At 49.4% G+C, this 16,087-nt stretch overlaps 1 protein-coding gene across 2 annotated transcripts in view; it reads left to right on the top strand.

Moving 5' to 3' along the window:
• Positions 1–15,844, top strand: part of IKZF4 (IKAROS family zinc finger 4) — a 31,937-nt gene extending 16,093 nt beyond the window's left edge. The window contains exons 3-8 of one of the 2 annotated variants that reach the window (XM_069079051.1): positions 3,990–4,094; positions 5,157–5,417; positions 6,252–6,419; positions 9,414–9,563; positions 10,467–10,601; positions 11,913–15,844. In XM_069079051.1, the coding sequence (XP_068935152.1) occupies positions 3,990–4,094; positions 5,157–5,417; positions 6,252–6,419; positions 9,414–9,563; positions 10,467–10,601; positions 11,913–12,673 (1,580 nt within the window). In that variant the 3' untranslated portion in view covers positions 12,674–15,844. The remainder of the gene's footprint in view (positions 1–3,989; positions 4,095–5,156; positions 5,418–6,251; positions 6,420–9,413; positions 9,564–10,466; positions 10,602–11,912) is intronic. The other variant, XM_069079059.1, reaches the window with a different exon arrangement.
• The last annotated feature ends 243 nt before the right edge of the window (positions 15,845–16,087 follow it).

A 16,087-nucleotide genomic window follows, 5' to 3' on the forward strand; every position in this document is an offset into this window, starting at 1 on the left:
AAAGGGTATAGGACAGCAGAGCAGAACGTGCCAGTGGCCAGAATGTACTTGGTCTCAAATTCCCAGTTCCTTCTACCCCCAGGTTCTCACAATCAGAGAATCTAGTCTTTCAAAGTAGGTCAGCACTAAAGTGAGCAGCTCCTTTGGAAGGGTGCAGAGCCGAGGCCTCTTCCTCCTAGAAGGCTGATTACTTATGGGAGGTGGATGGCACAGGGGCCCCAGAGGGCAGTGTTGGGGAGGGAAGGCAAAGAGAAATGGTACAGACGTATTTAGCTAGACCCAGTGGTTTTGTGAATTCACAAAAGTAGTTAGGGTCCCTGAAAGGGTATAGGACAGCAGAGCAGAATGTGCCAGTGGCCAGAATGTACTTGGTCTCCTCAGCTGTTTCGAAAGAGGGCTTTGTCTTCACCAGCCCTAAAGAAAAAGACCTCCCTTCTGCTAGAGGAAAAACAGGGATGGGGCTGCCCACATTTGTTGCAGGGAGTGGCTTTGGCCCTGTCCTGGAGCCTCAGCAGCTGCTCTCTGTCCTAGGTTCTATGGCATCTGGGGCCTTAGCTTCCCTAGCTGTTAAAGGGCTGGTTGGCCTGCCCCTCGTGGCTCCTTCCAGCCCAGCAGCTCCCTCTCTCCCTTCTGCCTTGCACACGCTCCCTGGATTCTTAGGTATTTGTTGAGTAGTTGTTCTTTGTCTGCTGGGCACGAGGGCATCTGCCTCCCCCCCCTTCCGCCCCCTCAGCCCTCCTTGCTGCCTTGAGAAAGAGCTGTTTTAGCCTCAGCGCCCCCCATTCTCTCTCACTAGCCCTTTCCCCAATCATCCATAGACACACACACTGCCCCCCCCCCAAGCCGAGCACTTCTTGCCAGCTGCAGCTGTGGGCCCCTGCTCACCGGGCTGCTTGCTGCTGGTGCCTATGAAATGACGGCGGTTCCCCTCACTTCCAGGAATCCATGCTTCCTGGAAGGTGAGTGGCTGGGCTCACCCCTGCCTGCCACCCAGACGCAGACATGCACACACCACCCGCACTCCAGCACCGTTACCAAGGCGGTGGCTTGCGCTTGCACCTTGGGGTCTCACCAGCAAGGGAAGGATAATGTAAGTTCAGGCAGGAAGTGGACAGAGGGAGGGGGAAGGGGGTTGCTGGGGCTAGGGAGCCAATTCAGAAACAACTCCCGAGCCTGAGGAAAGGGAGAGGGGTAGAGAAAAGGGAGGAGGGAAGGGGGAGGGGGCGTTCCTTGCTATGCTTGCCAAGGATGGGAGAGGGCGTTTGGCGTTGCTAAGCAAAGACAACGGCTTGAGCCGCCTGAGCTAGTGGTGACATCTCGATTAGGCCTTGGGGACACAGATGGAGTGCCAGGGGTAAAATGCCAAAGCAGGCCTGGGTGGGATGGAGGGGGAAGAGAGGGAAGCTTTTTAGTGGGAATAGGGACTCAGCAGCAGATGCCTTAGGTTTGAAGAGGTAGAGGGGGCTTTTTCCTCCTCCTAGCCATGTCCCCACAGTGGGAATGGGTGTGCCTGTGGGTGTGGGTAGTAGGTAGCACTTGGCATTTACCTTGCTCTTCTGGAGAAGGCCGACTGCCCCCTATCTCAGAGTCCCATTGCTAAGAAAGATCTGCCAAAGTCAAGGCTCTGGCAGAGAAGTGTGAGGATTCAAGGTTCTCTTTAATTTCCTGACTGCTTCTTAAGGGCAGATACCATTGGAGGTGAATCAGGGAGAGGAAGGCTAGAACAGAGTATGAATGTAAAACATATATAACCTATGGGTTATCTCTTCCTTCCCCTGGTCCTAAGGTATGAGCCTCATGGTTTACTTCTGATGGCAAAGAAGCCAGCCTTGCTGTGATAAGTTTGGCCAAGAACATTTCTCTGGGATGTGAAAATAGCTTCAGCTTGATTAGTTTGGAGTTTTCCAAAAACTTAGAATATTTGAAATTCCCTCCCCTGAGCTTCTTATACCTTGAGGGATCTGATGAGTTTCCCAAGGCTAGCGCTGGTTCTCTCTCCTTCCTAACTAGGATTCAAAGTCCATGGTTTCCCAGATTGATTTCTAACCCCTTAAACTAATTGTTTCAAGTAATTAACCCTGCACAAGTTGATTTGACTGAATAACAATCTTCTGGTACTCACCAGGGAAGAAGTGGATGAGAATATTCTTTCCCTCACTTTCATCCTAGAAAGAGAAGCCCTATCCAAGGGTTTCATGAGCTGGCACCACTTGGCTATTAAAGGGACACTCTTTCTCATGCTCCTAACACCCCTCCCCCAGCAAACAACTCTAAGGGGAACACAGAGTCAGAGCCAATGACTTTTCACCCAAGAATCCAATGACATTTCCTAACAAGTTCACTAATCTTTGTGGAGTCAAATCCCATATCTCTTCTTCCCCTATCAAGTTACTGAGGACAGTTTCATATTAAGTAAATAGTTAGGCATAGTCCCTTAGAGTATAGAAACTTTTCACCTTTTCCCCCACCCCTTAGCACTGTGTCTGGCTATGTAGTAAGTGCTTAATAAATGCTTGTTAATTGATTTTAAAAGTTAAGACAGATCCTTTTTTTATCCTTCCTCTCCCCAAATTCTGTATAATGCCTTAGTTAAGGGAGTCTGAGGATGGAGTGAGGACCCAGCCAGCCCACAACACTATATATATGTGGTTGTGGTCTTATCTAACATTCTCAAGAGACATAACCCATCCCAGAAGAGGGAACTGAGTCTTGAGTCATGAAGCATTTTTCAAAAGATCTAAAGAAAAGAATTATATTTGTTTGGTGCATTAAGGTTTACAAAGCTCACAACAACACTGTGAAATAAGTTAAAGCCTGGGAACCTCCAGAAACTGAGGAGAGAATCAAAAGGGAGACTTTGATGAAAGAAGATCCTGAGTGATTATTTTCTCTTCACTGACCAGAGCAACAGAAGGATCTCTTAAGGGGATAGTCCTTGAATTTCTTACATTGTGAACAGGGATGGATAGTTCAAATTCTGACCTCTTTAGAATTCAGTCTTCATTTTGTGAGAACAAGTCTCTTTACTATATCTGGATGAAGCAATAGCTGGATTTCCAGACTGGGGGTGTTAGAAGTTTTCTATGCATATCTGTGTAACAGGTGTCTATAAATGCCAGTATAAGCATGGAGCTAGGTCCATGCATGCCAGTATGTTTATCTGCACTTATCTGTAACATTTATGTCTGTGTATGGATTAGCAGGCATTTATTAACTTCTTCCTGTGTACAAAAAGGTAGGGGTCATATGGAAAGGGAGGATCCTCCTCCTTTTTCCCCCAAATTGATATGATCCTTCTCTTCAGGGAACCATATAATCTAGTTGAAAACACATGAGACAACTAAATACTTGTATAAAGTAATATATTAGCAAATCCCAATGAGTAGACCATAGTACAAAGTGAGCGTGCAAGTGCTTCAGGGACACTAAATAGAGGAGTGAGCAGAATCAGATAGGGTCCATCACAGAAAAAAGACATCCTGGAAGGGGCAAGGTGTAGAATTTGGCTTTAGGAGTCCAAGGATGAGTCTGTGACTTAGACAGAATTTTTGTTCTAGCCCCCACCTAAGAGATGGCCTGCCTATCACCTCCTTTGAGATGACTTCCCATGATTGGGTGATATGTATGATAGCACCTAGAGAGCACTACCACTGGTCTTCCCAGAAGATCCAGGAGGTGACTTTAGGATCTGTTGGGGGGGATGTTCCCCATCAAAATGCCTCCCTGCTGAAGCCTCTATTTGTCTCCTTTCCTCAGCTCTCCAAGCCCCAGTCCCACTTCGCTTCCTGTGGGTGTCAATTGATGATGTTGTTCTTCCCCTCAACCTTATAAAGTAAGGTAGAGGGCCCCAGCCACCCTGTTTCCCTGAGGTCTGAATAGCACCCATGTGGCTCTCTTCTCAGTGCTGAGGGACAAGAGGACACAGTGAGTGCTAGGTGGTTATATCTCTAGCTTTTCCCATTAACCTTCTTCTGCTTTGTTTCCCTAAGGTAGCGGGGACTCATCTCTGGAGAAGGAGTTCAGTGGAGCCCCAGTGGGGCCCACTGTGAGCACCCCAAATAGCCAGCACTCTTCACCCATCTGTTCGCTCAGTGGTAAGTATCAGTCCCTCATTCCCAACCCCAACCCATCTTATCCCATTTACTTTTGGTTTCTTATTTATCTTTTGTTTGGGACTAGTACCCTATCATTATCTTTATTCGGCTTCCATAACTCTTTAAGAGCATTGGGGGAGCCCAGTGTCCTACGTTCCCCTGGTTTCTGGAAGGAGAATGGTTAGTCACAGTCAAGCAAAAATGAAGTTAAACTAGGTATAAGTAGGGGATGGGGGACGTGCAGTACAAGTAGGGAAATATGAGCTAAACAAGTTGAAGTGCTGAAGAAGCTTCTCGATTCTAGACAAACAGAAAGGGTGATGAGGAGTTGTGTGGGGACGTTGGAAGAGGGCGGAGTGCCCTCCCTATTCACCTTCACTGTCCTGCTCAGGTGGGGTCCTTGTGACTGCCCCTCCCCAGCTGGCCTTGGATCTGTGACATTCTCTAAATGATTGGAATAGTCAGGAATGTAGGTCAGAGCTAAAGTCAAAGCTCTTTCTCCCACAGACAGCTCTTTCTTTCACCCTCCCTGCCATTAGCTTTTATTGAGAAGAGGAATGGGTAGAGGGTGGGAGGATAAATTGGGTTATATATGTTCTCCACCTATGTTCTTTTCCTCCCTTGCTCTCCAGCCCACCTACATCTTCCCTGGGCCCCACCAAACCTTCCCAAGACCATCTTGCCACCAGTATCTGTGGTTGGCTTTTTGCCTAGGGCTGAATCAGACATCTTGCTTAATGATAGAAAAATTGAAAGGAATTCCATCTCCACCAACACACACACACACTCACACTCACACTTTTCTTATCCTAGTAAGAGAAGACACCCTACCAACTCTCAATCTTTTCACTCCTGAAGCCTGATTACACAGTGGGTGGAATGGATAGAAAAAGATATTCCAGGCCTCAGCAGGACCAGGTGCCCCTCACCATGGCTACTGCATCCTAGATACTCATCCCTCTTGAATTCTAAAAAGTCTGGCCAATTTTTTCTGTACTGGCCCTAAATCGTTCCCCCTCTTTGCTTGTCCTTGTCCTAACCAACAAAACGTTCACCTCCCAGGTAATTCCATCAAGGTGGAGATGTACAGTGATGAAGAGTCAAGCCGACTGCTGGGGCCAGATGATCGGCTTCTGGAAAAGGAGGACAGTGTGATTGTAGAAGACTCATTGTCTGAGCCCCTGGGTTATTGTGATGGGAGCGGCCCAGAGCCTCACTCTCCTGGTGGCATTCGACTGCCCAATGGCAAGCTCAAGTGTGACATCTGTGGTATGGTCTGCATCGGGCCCAATGTGCTTATGGTACATAAGCGCAGTCACACGGGTGAGCAGAAATGGGGCTCCCAGGGAAGGTTTTGGAGTGGGGTTGCAAGTGGGAAAAGGAAAGTGTTTCTTGGGATATTTGCATAGATGGTAGCTATAAAATAGCTAAGGGGAAAAGCATTGATCAGCAAGGGTGCTAGGGGAGGCCACAGTCAGGGGTGAGGTTGAGGCAAGAAAAGAATGAGCTCTCCCATGACTTATTTCAAACTGGCAGGAAGGGGAACTTAGGCTCCCAACCTCACTTGCTCCCTGTCGGCACCTGTCTCATTTATCACGATGAGGAGGTGGTGATAGGAATGGCTCCCATGAGGTTGGGGGAGGTACTGTGTTGAGACCTCAAGGAGTGTCCTAGGGTAAGCTAAGATGGGGATTCCTGGCTACTGTTTCTGGTTCTTCCATCCCCTCTGAGGGCCTCCGTTCTCCCCTTCTCCCTTCTGCTTCCCCTCCCCCACCTCCATTAATCTCTTCTCCAGAAATGGACATATGATTTCACTTCAGTGCTTCCCCCCAGCTTCCAGGACAGAGGAGGTAATTTGGAGCCCAGACATTGATTAAAGCCAAAAGGCCATCTTGTGCCAATGCCCTTGGAGAAAGGCATTGGACTGTCTCTCCCCCTCCCTCCCACAAATGCCTGGCACCTATCCCTGCACCATTACACCATTGCTGCCCAAGGAGTGACTAGATCAAGCAGGAATTCCTAAGGCACAGTCCTGCCTGGCACCATAGACCCACCTTGCCTATTAGAGAGGTATTCTGAGCCAGTTAGGTGGGGGGTCGAGTCTGGCCTTAAAAACCCTCTCCCTCCCCTCCCCTCTGGGGTCTGTCTCCCTTGCAGGTGAGAGGCCCTTCCACTGCAACCAGTGTGGTGCCTCATTCACCCAGAAGGGGAACCTGCTGCGTCACATCAAGCTGCACTCAGGGGAGAAGCCCTTCAAATGCCCCTTCTGCAACTATGCCTGCCGCCGGCGAGACGCTCTCACTGGCCACCTCCGCACCCACTCCGGTCAGTGAGCCACAGACAGGGGAGTGAAGGGAGGGAGGGTTGCACCTTGGAACTGCCTACTCTCCCCCAGCCCCAATCCCACTCCACACAAGGCCCTCTGGCTCAGTCGACTAACATGGAATCCCAGCCATACAGAAGAAATAGGAAGGACGCTCTTTGTTTTTGGAGAGCTGATAATTTAGTTGGGGGAGAAAGGAAGTAGCAAAGTTTGAAAAAAACAAAACTCTTAACATTTACAAAGTCGATGGTGCCTTGTATCTTTGCCCTTACCTCCTGATTCACAGAGCCCTTGTGGGAAATTTCAGGGGATATTTAGCAAGACATTTAATGTCTACTATGAACTGTGCAGAGGAGCAAAGGGGAATAGGAGGCAATGGTGGTGTCTCTTAGCTGTCATCCTCTCTGGTGCCAGAGCCATCTGTTCCCCATCACATCCCCACTTCTGAGCTCCCACCCCACTTTGTTCCAACTCTAAGCCCCACAGGCATAGAGAGGCCCAGCCTTCGGTTCTCAGAGGTAGGGATGATTCCTAGACTTTCTCTCCCATTCTTTCCTATTTCCCTTAAAGGTCCTCCTAGTTCGGAAGGGAAAGAAAGCAGGTAATCCACCCACAAGTTTCTGCTTCCTTCCTTCTTCTTAGGGCAAGTGCAGGGCCAGAGGGTGGCAAGGGCTCAGGATCTGGAATAAATTGACTGGGGCCAAGCTGATGATTTTGCTCAGACCAGCCTAGATAGACGCCCGGTACAGTGTGAATCCAGGGAGCAGGCAACACCTCACAGCCTCCTTCTTCAGTGTGGGGCTCATGGTTCAGACAGAGGACACAAGACGAGCTGAGGAGAAGGTTCTGGGGAGCCTTTCCCTGAAAACTATTCCTGATGTTATTCTGTCCTCTAAAACTCATGGCATTGGGGCAGGGGTGAGGGGAGCAATATGAGAGAGACACATTTGTCATCTCGCCACCCCAACAGCTTCCTCCTGGTTCTTTCTCCAGGCCTCTGACTCTTCATAGCTCTGCTTCAGAGCTGGGTGGGACCTTTCCACTCCAGGGTTGGGGCAGCAGAGACAGACAAAATTCTCCCTTCCCTAACTTCCTAATCCATCCACTACGCAGACACAAAGCAGCCACCCTGTGCCCCTTGGATCCTGTTTATTTCCCCCACCCTGGGAGGTCTGCTGATTCTTAGCAGTGAGTGGGGCTTAGCCTTGAAATGGGAAGGAGGAGGAGTGGGGAGCCTCCCCCTGCTGGTTTGAAACAGGTTGTTTGGGCTCTAGGCTTAGGGATTGCTCACTGAGGGGTGGGACAGGCTGGGGAGGGGTACAGACACTTTCTCTTGGGAGAGGGGTGACTGGTGAACAGGAATAGAAACAGCTGCTGTGCAGGGTCCAGCTCTGTGGCACTGTGCCTTCTCTCCCCTAATGTCAGCGGGGTCTTCACAACAGCCACAAGGGTGGCCCTTCCCAAGGCCTGAGCACATTGCCCTTGGCCTGGATGGTGGAACCATGGGCCATCTCACCCCTTCAATGCCAGCATTTCTGGAGTAAGACCAGAGCAGCTGCAGGGCAGCCACAGCCACCTCACCCTCCCAGCTCCCTAGTGATGCTTCCTCATGACCTTTATAGCCCGATCAGCAGCCTACCTACCATCTTGTGCCCCCTTCTGCTTCCCCTTTACAGTGCTCTAGTTGTCTGCATTGCTTTTCTGGCTCTGCTTACTTGGCTTTGCATCTGTTCATGTAAGGCTTTCCATGCTTCCCTGCATTCTTCCTGTTCATCATTTATTATAGCACAGTAACACCCCATTACATGAAGTAACAAAAGTTCATCGTTTCTTAAATAAGCCTCCTCCCCCTGCTCACACACCCTTCTCCTTCTCCATCACCCTTCCCTTTCAGCTCCAAGCTCCCTAGAATTCTCTTTAAGGATAGGGCCTAGACCTACAATTTCAGTGACATATAGGGAACTCTCAGGTAAGGAAATTCCCTCTACTGATGCAGGTTGGTACATATTCTACAACATAGAGTATTAGAGAGCTGCCTAGAACATTGAGGGGTTAAGTGACTTGTCCAGGCTCACACAGCCATGTGTCAGTGGTGGCACCTGAACTCAGGTCTTCTTGAAAGCTGAGGTCAGCTTTCTATCCATGATACCATGCTGCCTCTTTAATGAAAACTCTAATACCTGATATTCCCAACATTCCTTCTGCCTCTCCCATAAGAATATTAATGTCTAGCCTTTAAAAAGCATACTAGCCAAAACAACTATGTTCTTTCTCATGGGCTAAAGAATCATGTTCTTTTTTCATATTCTTTTTCATCTTTGTACTTTCTTTTAAACCCTCATTCTCTTTTTCTCTTCTCCTTTCTCAGTTCAGCCTCAGTATCTATTAAGGACGTATCTTTTTGATGCCCTTGTTATTTCAGGAGGGGATCAGTATCTAGAGACAGAGAAGTAATGTACAGAAAGCTCAGGCTATAAATGTAAGCCAAACTAGGAATGGAGTGGAGTGGGAGCTAACTCCCCTTGACCCCATATAAGTCCTTGAAGGCTCTTGGTTCATTGCCACCAGCCTAACATTTTCCCCTCAACGAAAGCAAAGGGTGCGTAAGCAAGAAATCCCCTTTTCTGATAAACAGCCACTCTCAACGGTCCGCCCCATAGAAAGGTTAAACCACAGCCTGGGGCCCAGGCTCTGATGCCCTGGGGTGTGGCTAGCCTGCCTGCCAAGGGCCTTGTCCCCGTCTTCCCAGCAGCAGCAGCTGGTCACCAGCTCCAACCCTGTGCTGACTGGTAAAAGGGTCCCTTGTCCCTCCTCCAGCTCTCCTAGGTCATCCTCACTCCCTAGGCATGTGTTTGCCTCTAACAGGTGGAGAAAGTGAATGTATGAAGTCAAACTTAGGGTCCTCTCAACGCCAGACGTTTGTTATTTGCCTTTCTGTGGAGCATAAGTGACCCTGGTACTATTTCTTCCCCATCCTACCCCAATCCCAACTCTAGTCTCTTCCCCGACGGTGGGCAAGCCGTACAAGTGCAACTACTGTGGCCGGAGCTATAAGCAGCAGAGCACACTGGAGGAACATAAGGAGCGCTGTCACAACTACCTGCAGTCTCTTAGCACTGAAGCCCAGGCCCTGACTGGAGCACCAGGTAGGGCCCCAGGGAAAGCTGAGAATGGCAGGGAGAAAGCAAGGTGCTGACCAGGAGCCAAGGAGCATTCCTGGTCCCGCACTCCAGGGGAAGAGGAAGAGGCCAGGGCAGCGTGAGCAGAGCCTTCTGTGGATTGGGGGGTTGGGGGCAGTGGGCAGAGCTGGAGCAGGGCACCTGTTTTGTGCCCGGGACCCTTTGGGCAATGATTGAAGCCCACGAACCCCTTTGTAGGATGATGCTTTTAAATGTACACGATAACATATATAAGCTTACAAAGGAAACCAATGGTATTGAAATACAATCATCAAAATTTTTTTAAGACAAGATCACAGACTCCCAGTTAAGAACCCCTGAAGTAGAGAAAGGAGACACAATCCTTACCCTTTATCTAATAAGGGAGACAGAGAAGACCCAGGCAGAAGATGAGTGCAAACTGTGTGAGGGGGTTGGACAAGATGGCCTCACTGAAGTGCTTTCATCATTGAATCCATGCTCCCATAACAAACTTTTTGTTTGTTTTTGGAGGAGGAAAGGCAAGGCAGTTGGGGTTAAGTGACTTGTCCAAGGTCACACAGCTAGTTTTTTGTGTTAAGTGTCTGAGGCCTCATTTGAACTCAGGTCCTCCCGACTTCAGGACCAGTGTTATATTTCCTGCACCACCTAGCTGTCCCTATAATCAGCTTTTGCAATTTACATACAAAAGTATTGGCAATACCGGCAGAGTGGATTTTAGATGAGGTCAGGGCAAGCAAAACCTGGATGGTTTCTAGTCACAGGTCATGTATGCTCTGCCTCAGGCACTGTCTCTCTGAGTTCTGGGAGCTGTGTAGAGCGTGCTGCCCCTCTCCTTTCACTCCAGTTCTGACCCTCTCTCCTCTCACCCTCCTCCCACGTCTCCTCCAGGTGATGACATGCGTGACTTAGAGATGGTGCCAGACTCCATGCTGCTACACTCATCCTCTGAGCGGCCAACTTTTATTGACCGCCTGGCCAACAGCCTCACTAAACGCAAGCGTTCCACCCCCCAGAAGTTTGTGGGTAAGACACTCGAGGGAATGGAAGAGGTGGGGGAGGGCTGCAGAAATTACAGGGAACAGCACTCTGTGCCCAAAGCCCTTCTGAATCATCGGAGCCTGAAATAATGAAAATAATGATAAACAGAACTGACATGGTGCCTTGGCATGGCCTCATGGCACAAGCACCTGCACCAGCTCTAAGTACAGTCTTCCAACCACCTCTTCCCCTAAGACAGCCATATCTGGATAGCATAGTGAACAGTTCCAGCCTTGGGGCCCAGGAGCCTTGGGTTCAAGGCTTGCCTCAGGGACAAACTGGCTCTGATCCTTGGCACATCCCTCGACCTCTCAGTGCTCCAGGAAGCACTCTCAGACCATGAAATGCAGAGCACAGGAAGACCAACATTGGTAGAGGGAGCTTCCTCACCTGGAAGGTCCTTGTGCCAATACAGTCATAAAACCCAGTCCCAATACCTGAAGGTTTGCAAAGCATTTGACATCTGTTCTCCCATCTGGATCTCACAACCCTTCAAGGGAGGGGCGATTATCATCACCATTTTACAAATGAGGAAACTGAGACTGTGAAGATTTGTAAATGGCTTGCCCAGAGTCACCCAACTAGCAAATGTCTGAGGCAGGATTTGAACTCAGGTCTTCTCGATTATGCCATGCCCCCCTCCAACTCCAGCATTCTTTCCATTGTGCCAGAGGTAACAAATATTCAGAGACCTGAAACATACTCAAATGTAATTGGAAAAGATTTAACACTATAAATAACAACAAAATACACCAGAACCAAGATGATGTTGGTATGTGGTTTTCTCAGTCAACACAGGGTCCACAGGGATCCTTCTGTATAGCTTGGTGGCCTTGTCTTTGGCCACAGCCCCCCACACCCCAGACATAGCTGCCTTTAGAGCAGAGCTGCCTAGGAGTCCATGTCTACAGCTGTCATGGGTGGAAAAGAGAGAAAGAACAAAACAGCTGGAGCTGCAGCTGAAGTCAGACCTCACTGGGAGTGTCCCAGCAGTCAGGAAAAGAAGAGAATCTCCTTCACTTGAGCCTTTGACATAGGAGCAGAGCATGGACCCCAGAAGGAAGGGGGTCCCTCCAGCTGTAAATCCCATGGTCCTTTGATCCTAGGAAATAGTCTGCACTGACATCCCCAGCTTGGATGAGGACCCCTGTTGCGAGAGTCCTGAACTCTCATGGGTAGCAGATCTGGAAGGTGGGCCAGGCCTCCATGGGCCTGAATAGAGGGTGGCACATAAAAATGCCCCCCTTTGGGGTGTTTTCTGATTTGGGGGCTCAAGTGTTTTCTCCTTCCCTGCAGGTGAGAAGCAGATGCGCTTTAGCCTTTCCGATCTCCCCTTTGACATGAATTCAGGTGGCTATGAGAAGGATGTGGAGCTGGTTGCACACCATGGTTTGGAGCCTGGTTTTGGCTCACTAGCCTTTGTGGGAGCAGAGCACCTGCGCCCACTTCGCCTTCCACCTGCCAATTGCATCTCAGAGCTCACACCTGTCATAAGTTCTGTCTACACCCAGATGCAGCCACTCCCTGGCCGACTGGAGCTGTCTGGAACCCGGGAAGCCAGTGAGGGGCATGAGGATCTGGCTGATGGGGGCCCCCTCCTCTACCGTGCTCGGGGTCCCCTGGCTGACCCTGGGGTCTCCCCCAGCAATGGCTGCCAGGACTCCACAGACACAGAGAGCAACCATGAGGAGCGAGGTGGGGGTGTTGTAACCACCCCTCAGTGTCCCTCAAATCAGCCCGCCCCTGCTCTGGTTGTGGGGAGCCGGCCCAGCCCCGCCTACGCCAAAGAGGACCCCAAGATGCAGGAAGGGCTCCCCCGGAGTGCTCCTGGCCCTGCCAAGGACGTGCTGCGGGTGGTGGGTGAGGACGGAGAGCCAGTGAAGGCCTTCAAATGTGAGCACTGCCGAATCCTCTTCCTGGACCATGTCATGTTCACCATCCACATGGGCTGCCATGGCTTCAGGGACCCTTTCGAGTGCAACATCTGTGGCTACCACAGCCAGGACCGGTACGAGTTCTCCTCCCACATTGTCCGAGGGGAACACAAAGTGGGCTAGTGATCTCTAGCCTCCCCTCCAACCCAGCCCTTCCTGTCTTCTCCCCCTCCCTTCAGAGGTGCCCAGCCCTCCCATCTCACCCCTGCCTCCCACTGTCCGCTTTTCTACCTGACTACGTTTTGCTTTTATAGCCTGTCACACAGACATCGTCCCTGCTGCCTGATTTCACACTTGACTCCTCACCATTACTGCCCTTTCCTTTCTGCGAGTTGCCAAGCTGATTTATTTAAGCATTGTGATGAAACAGGTCTTTTGTTTTGATTCTCCCTTTTTTTCAACCCCTATGCCTCCCCAAATTCACACTAAGTTATTTAGTAAGATTATTAGATGGAGGGTTTTTGCCCTCTACAGAAAAAGTCTGTCAGATACCTGCCGTTCTCTACCCTCATTCCCTTCTCCTGTCCAAGCCTAATTTCTCTTTCTATCCCTGCTTCCTCCACATCCCTAGGACAGTGGGCTGGGAAGCTCTCTAGAGTTTGGAGGGGCATTGGCCTACTGCTGTCCCTGATCCTCACCCCTCACTTACACTGCCAGATTCCTCAGTTCCGGTGCCGGTGCCTCCTGGCCCCACCATAGCTCTGTGGCATTATAGCTCCTCTCTGGGACACCCTTATCCTGGCACTCCATACCTCTCTGCCCTCTCACCTTGGGCAGCTTGCACTGTTCTTGAATGAATGAATGAATGAAGGATATCCCCCATTTAGGGGGAGGAGAGGGTTGAAAAAGTTCACTCCAGGGCACTGTGAGGCTCAGAATCCTCTCACTCGTTCCCCTAATAATATGAATACTCTGAAGCCTGCATTTGCACTCTGGGTCTCCCACTAGGATGTGATATCCTCTCCCTTCAACCTCACAGGGGCTGTTCTGGTCCTCCAACCAGTCTATGTGCTCAGTGGTGGCTTCCCTCCACTTGGGGCACCCTGATTTGATATCCTCAGGGGTGAAAGCTGGGTCTGCACCTTTTTCTGTCTCTGAAGCATTGGGGGTAAAAGATCCTCACCAAATTGGAAACAGGACAAGGAGAAGACAAGATTCTTCTCTTCCTCTCAATGCTTCTTCAATTGACTCCCTCACCCCAGAAACCTCTCTAGGCACTCAGGGGCTTTCCCACCATATGAAAAACCAGTTAAAGTCTATTGCTGCCTGAAGACAAGGAGGAGACCCAGCCCTTCAGTCTTACTGCCTTCACCCTCCCCAGCAGGGATTACCATCCCATTCTTGATCCCTGAGGCTCCATCCTCAGGGTCAGTGGTCATGAGAAGGGGATGTTTCTTTCCTCACTTTTAATTATTTCAGTATAACCAAAAATGATTGCAGGGTGGGCATGTGCCCCTGCCCCTACCCTACCCCTGCCCAGGGAGAGTGGGTCCAGCACATCTGGACTGAGGGCATCCTTCACTGCACCCTTCATGCCTGGTGCCAAGGAAGCAGGGAAGGAGGGATTCATTTCCCTCCTAGGTCCTGAAGCATGCTTGGCTGTTCTTGTTGGTCTGGGAGGGAGGCAGAGGCCCCTGGGAAAGGGAAGCATCTCTATTCATATGGAGTCCCAGCCCAGGGCCACAGCCACCTGGCTCTCTTGCTTCCTTGAGGTTCAAACCAAAGGCTGTTTTTTTCTATGTTAAAAAAAAAACAAAAAAACAAAAACACAACCACCTCACAAGTTGCAACACTTGGTCCTTCTCTCTTTCCTCTCACTTTTCTCCTCCAACTCCCACCCTTCTCTTCCTCTTCCCATAACTCCTTTCCTCATTGCCTCTTCTGCCTCTTCTCCCTTTTCCCCCTCCTCAGGGCTCTCTTAGGGGTCCCCAGGGAAGGATGCCGCAGGGTTGGCTGGGGGACAGGACCCAGGATTGTGGCACTTGGGCCTCTGAGAGGAGTCTGTCTCATCCTCTTGTGGGGAGGAAATCCTAAAACAGTTTCTTCCTCTTTCTCCTCCTCTACCCTGAGGTTTCCTGGATGAGATCCAGACAGGTGTAGAGTGGAGCATCATTGTGATGAGCCTGTCTGTTCCTCCTGGACAATGTAGCAATAAACAGACGCTGCCAGGGTCAGGGAGGTGGGCGTAGGGGAACAAAGACAGGAGGAGAGGGGAAGGGTGGAAGGGTCTCTAAGGGAAGGTTCTTTCCAGCAGGTCCCGGTTCTCCTACCTCCCTACTCCACTTTTGCAGAGCAGATCTGGACATTGAGCCCCTTTCTATTCCTCCTTCCCTTTCTTAACTGGGAACTACTACAGTATTCTGTTTGTGATAGTAACTCCCCATAGGGACTATTCCCTCCAGGGAGATAAGAGCCTTAGGGTCCTACCCACATCCTTTCCCCAATCTACTTTGGCAAACCTGTGATCCCCTTACCTCCGAAAATTCAAAACAAAACAAAATCACGTTCTGAGGCTATTGCTATGCCCAGGAGAGCAGAAATTTGGGGACTGGGAGCAAGATAAGACTTAGGTAGGGGAAGAAGGGGACTCCATCACTTTCCAGATCATCACTGCACTTTAACCAGGGTCTTAAGTACAAAGCCCTACTTCCCCAGAGCCCCTTTGGCTCTGGGACCTCAAATGTGCTCACCCCTTCTCCCAGCTCCTTTTGTTTAAAAAAAAAAGAAAAGGAAAAAAAAGAAAAGAAGGAGAAAAGGAGAAAAAAGGAAAAAACAAACAAACCCTGAAACCTATGTGGAGGAAAGAGGTGTTTTCCTTTTCTAACAAAATTCAAAAACAACAAAACCCTTTCTAAGCAGATACTTTTCCAAACCTTTGGGTTTTTTTTTCCATGTCTGTCTCCAGGCTGCGGAGGGATTTTTGTAACACTCCTAGCAGCTTCTTTCCTTGTGTACATATTATATATATATATTTTTAATCAGACATTATGATGAACAAAAAAAAGAAAAAGAAAGTGCAATACCACTTCTGCCCTCTTTCTCTTTCCCAGGGTTTTCATTTGTATCCTAGACTTGGTGTCTTTCTTGATCCCTGTCCTCTTCTGGGTCCCTCCCCCCCTTTTTTTTGAGAGTTCTTTCCCTTCTTAAGGGGAGTCAAACTTGCTTTTGAGACTTAACTGCGAAGCGTTTTGTATCTGTAATATATTGTAAGTAAATATTTGTGTAACGAAGAATATACTACTGTAAGTTTTGTACTGTACTGGCTGAAGGTCTGTTATAAATAAACATGAGTAATTTAACACCTCCTGTCTTTGCAAACTTCCCCTACTTTGCTGTTCTGGTGGGAAGGAGGGAAAATTCACTTTGTCCTCCTCAGATAATAAACAGTTTGGGCAATGTAAAAATAAGAGCTTTGGAAGAGATTAAGCAAGAGATCCCCAAATGAAACTGTTACAGCAAGAAAGGTTGACTTTAAATGTCAGGATGGGCTCCGTGGCACAAGCAAGAGTTTTAAAATCCTGGGATAAGGCGCTGGAG

Source organism: Petaurus breviceps, unplaced genomic scaffold, assembly GCF_028583685.1.
Source record: "Petaurus breviceps papuanus isolate PSGF00001 unplaced genomic scaffold, PetGlider_PUasm1.0 154, whole genome shotgun sequence".
NCBI classification, from domain to species: Eukaryota; Metazoa; Chordata; class Mammalia; order Diprotodontia; family Petauridae; genus Petaurus; species Petaurus breviceps.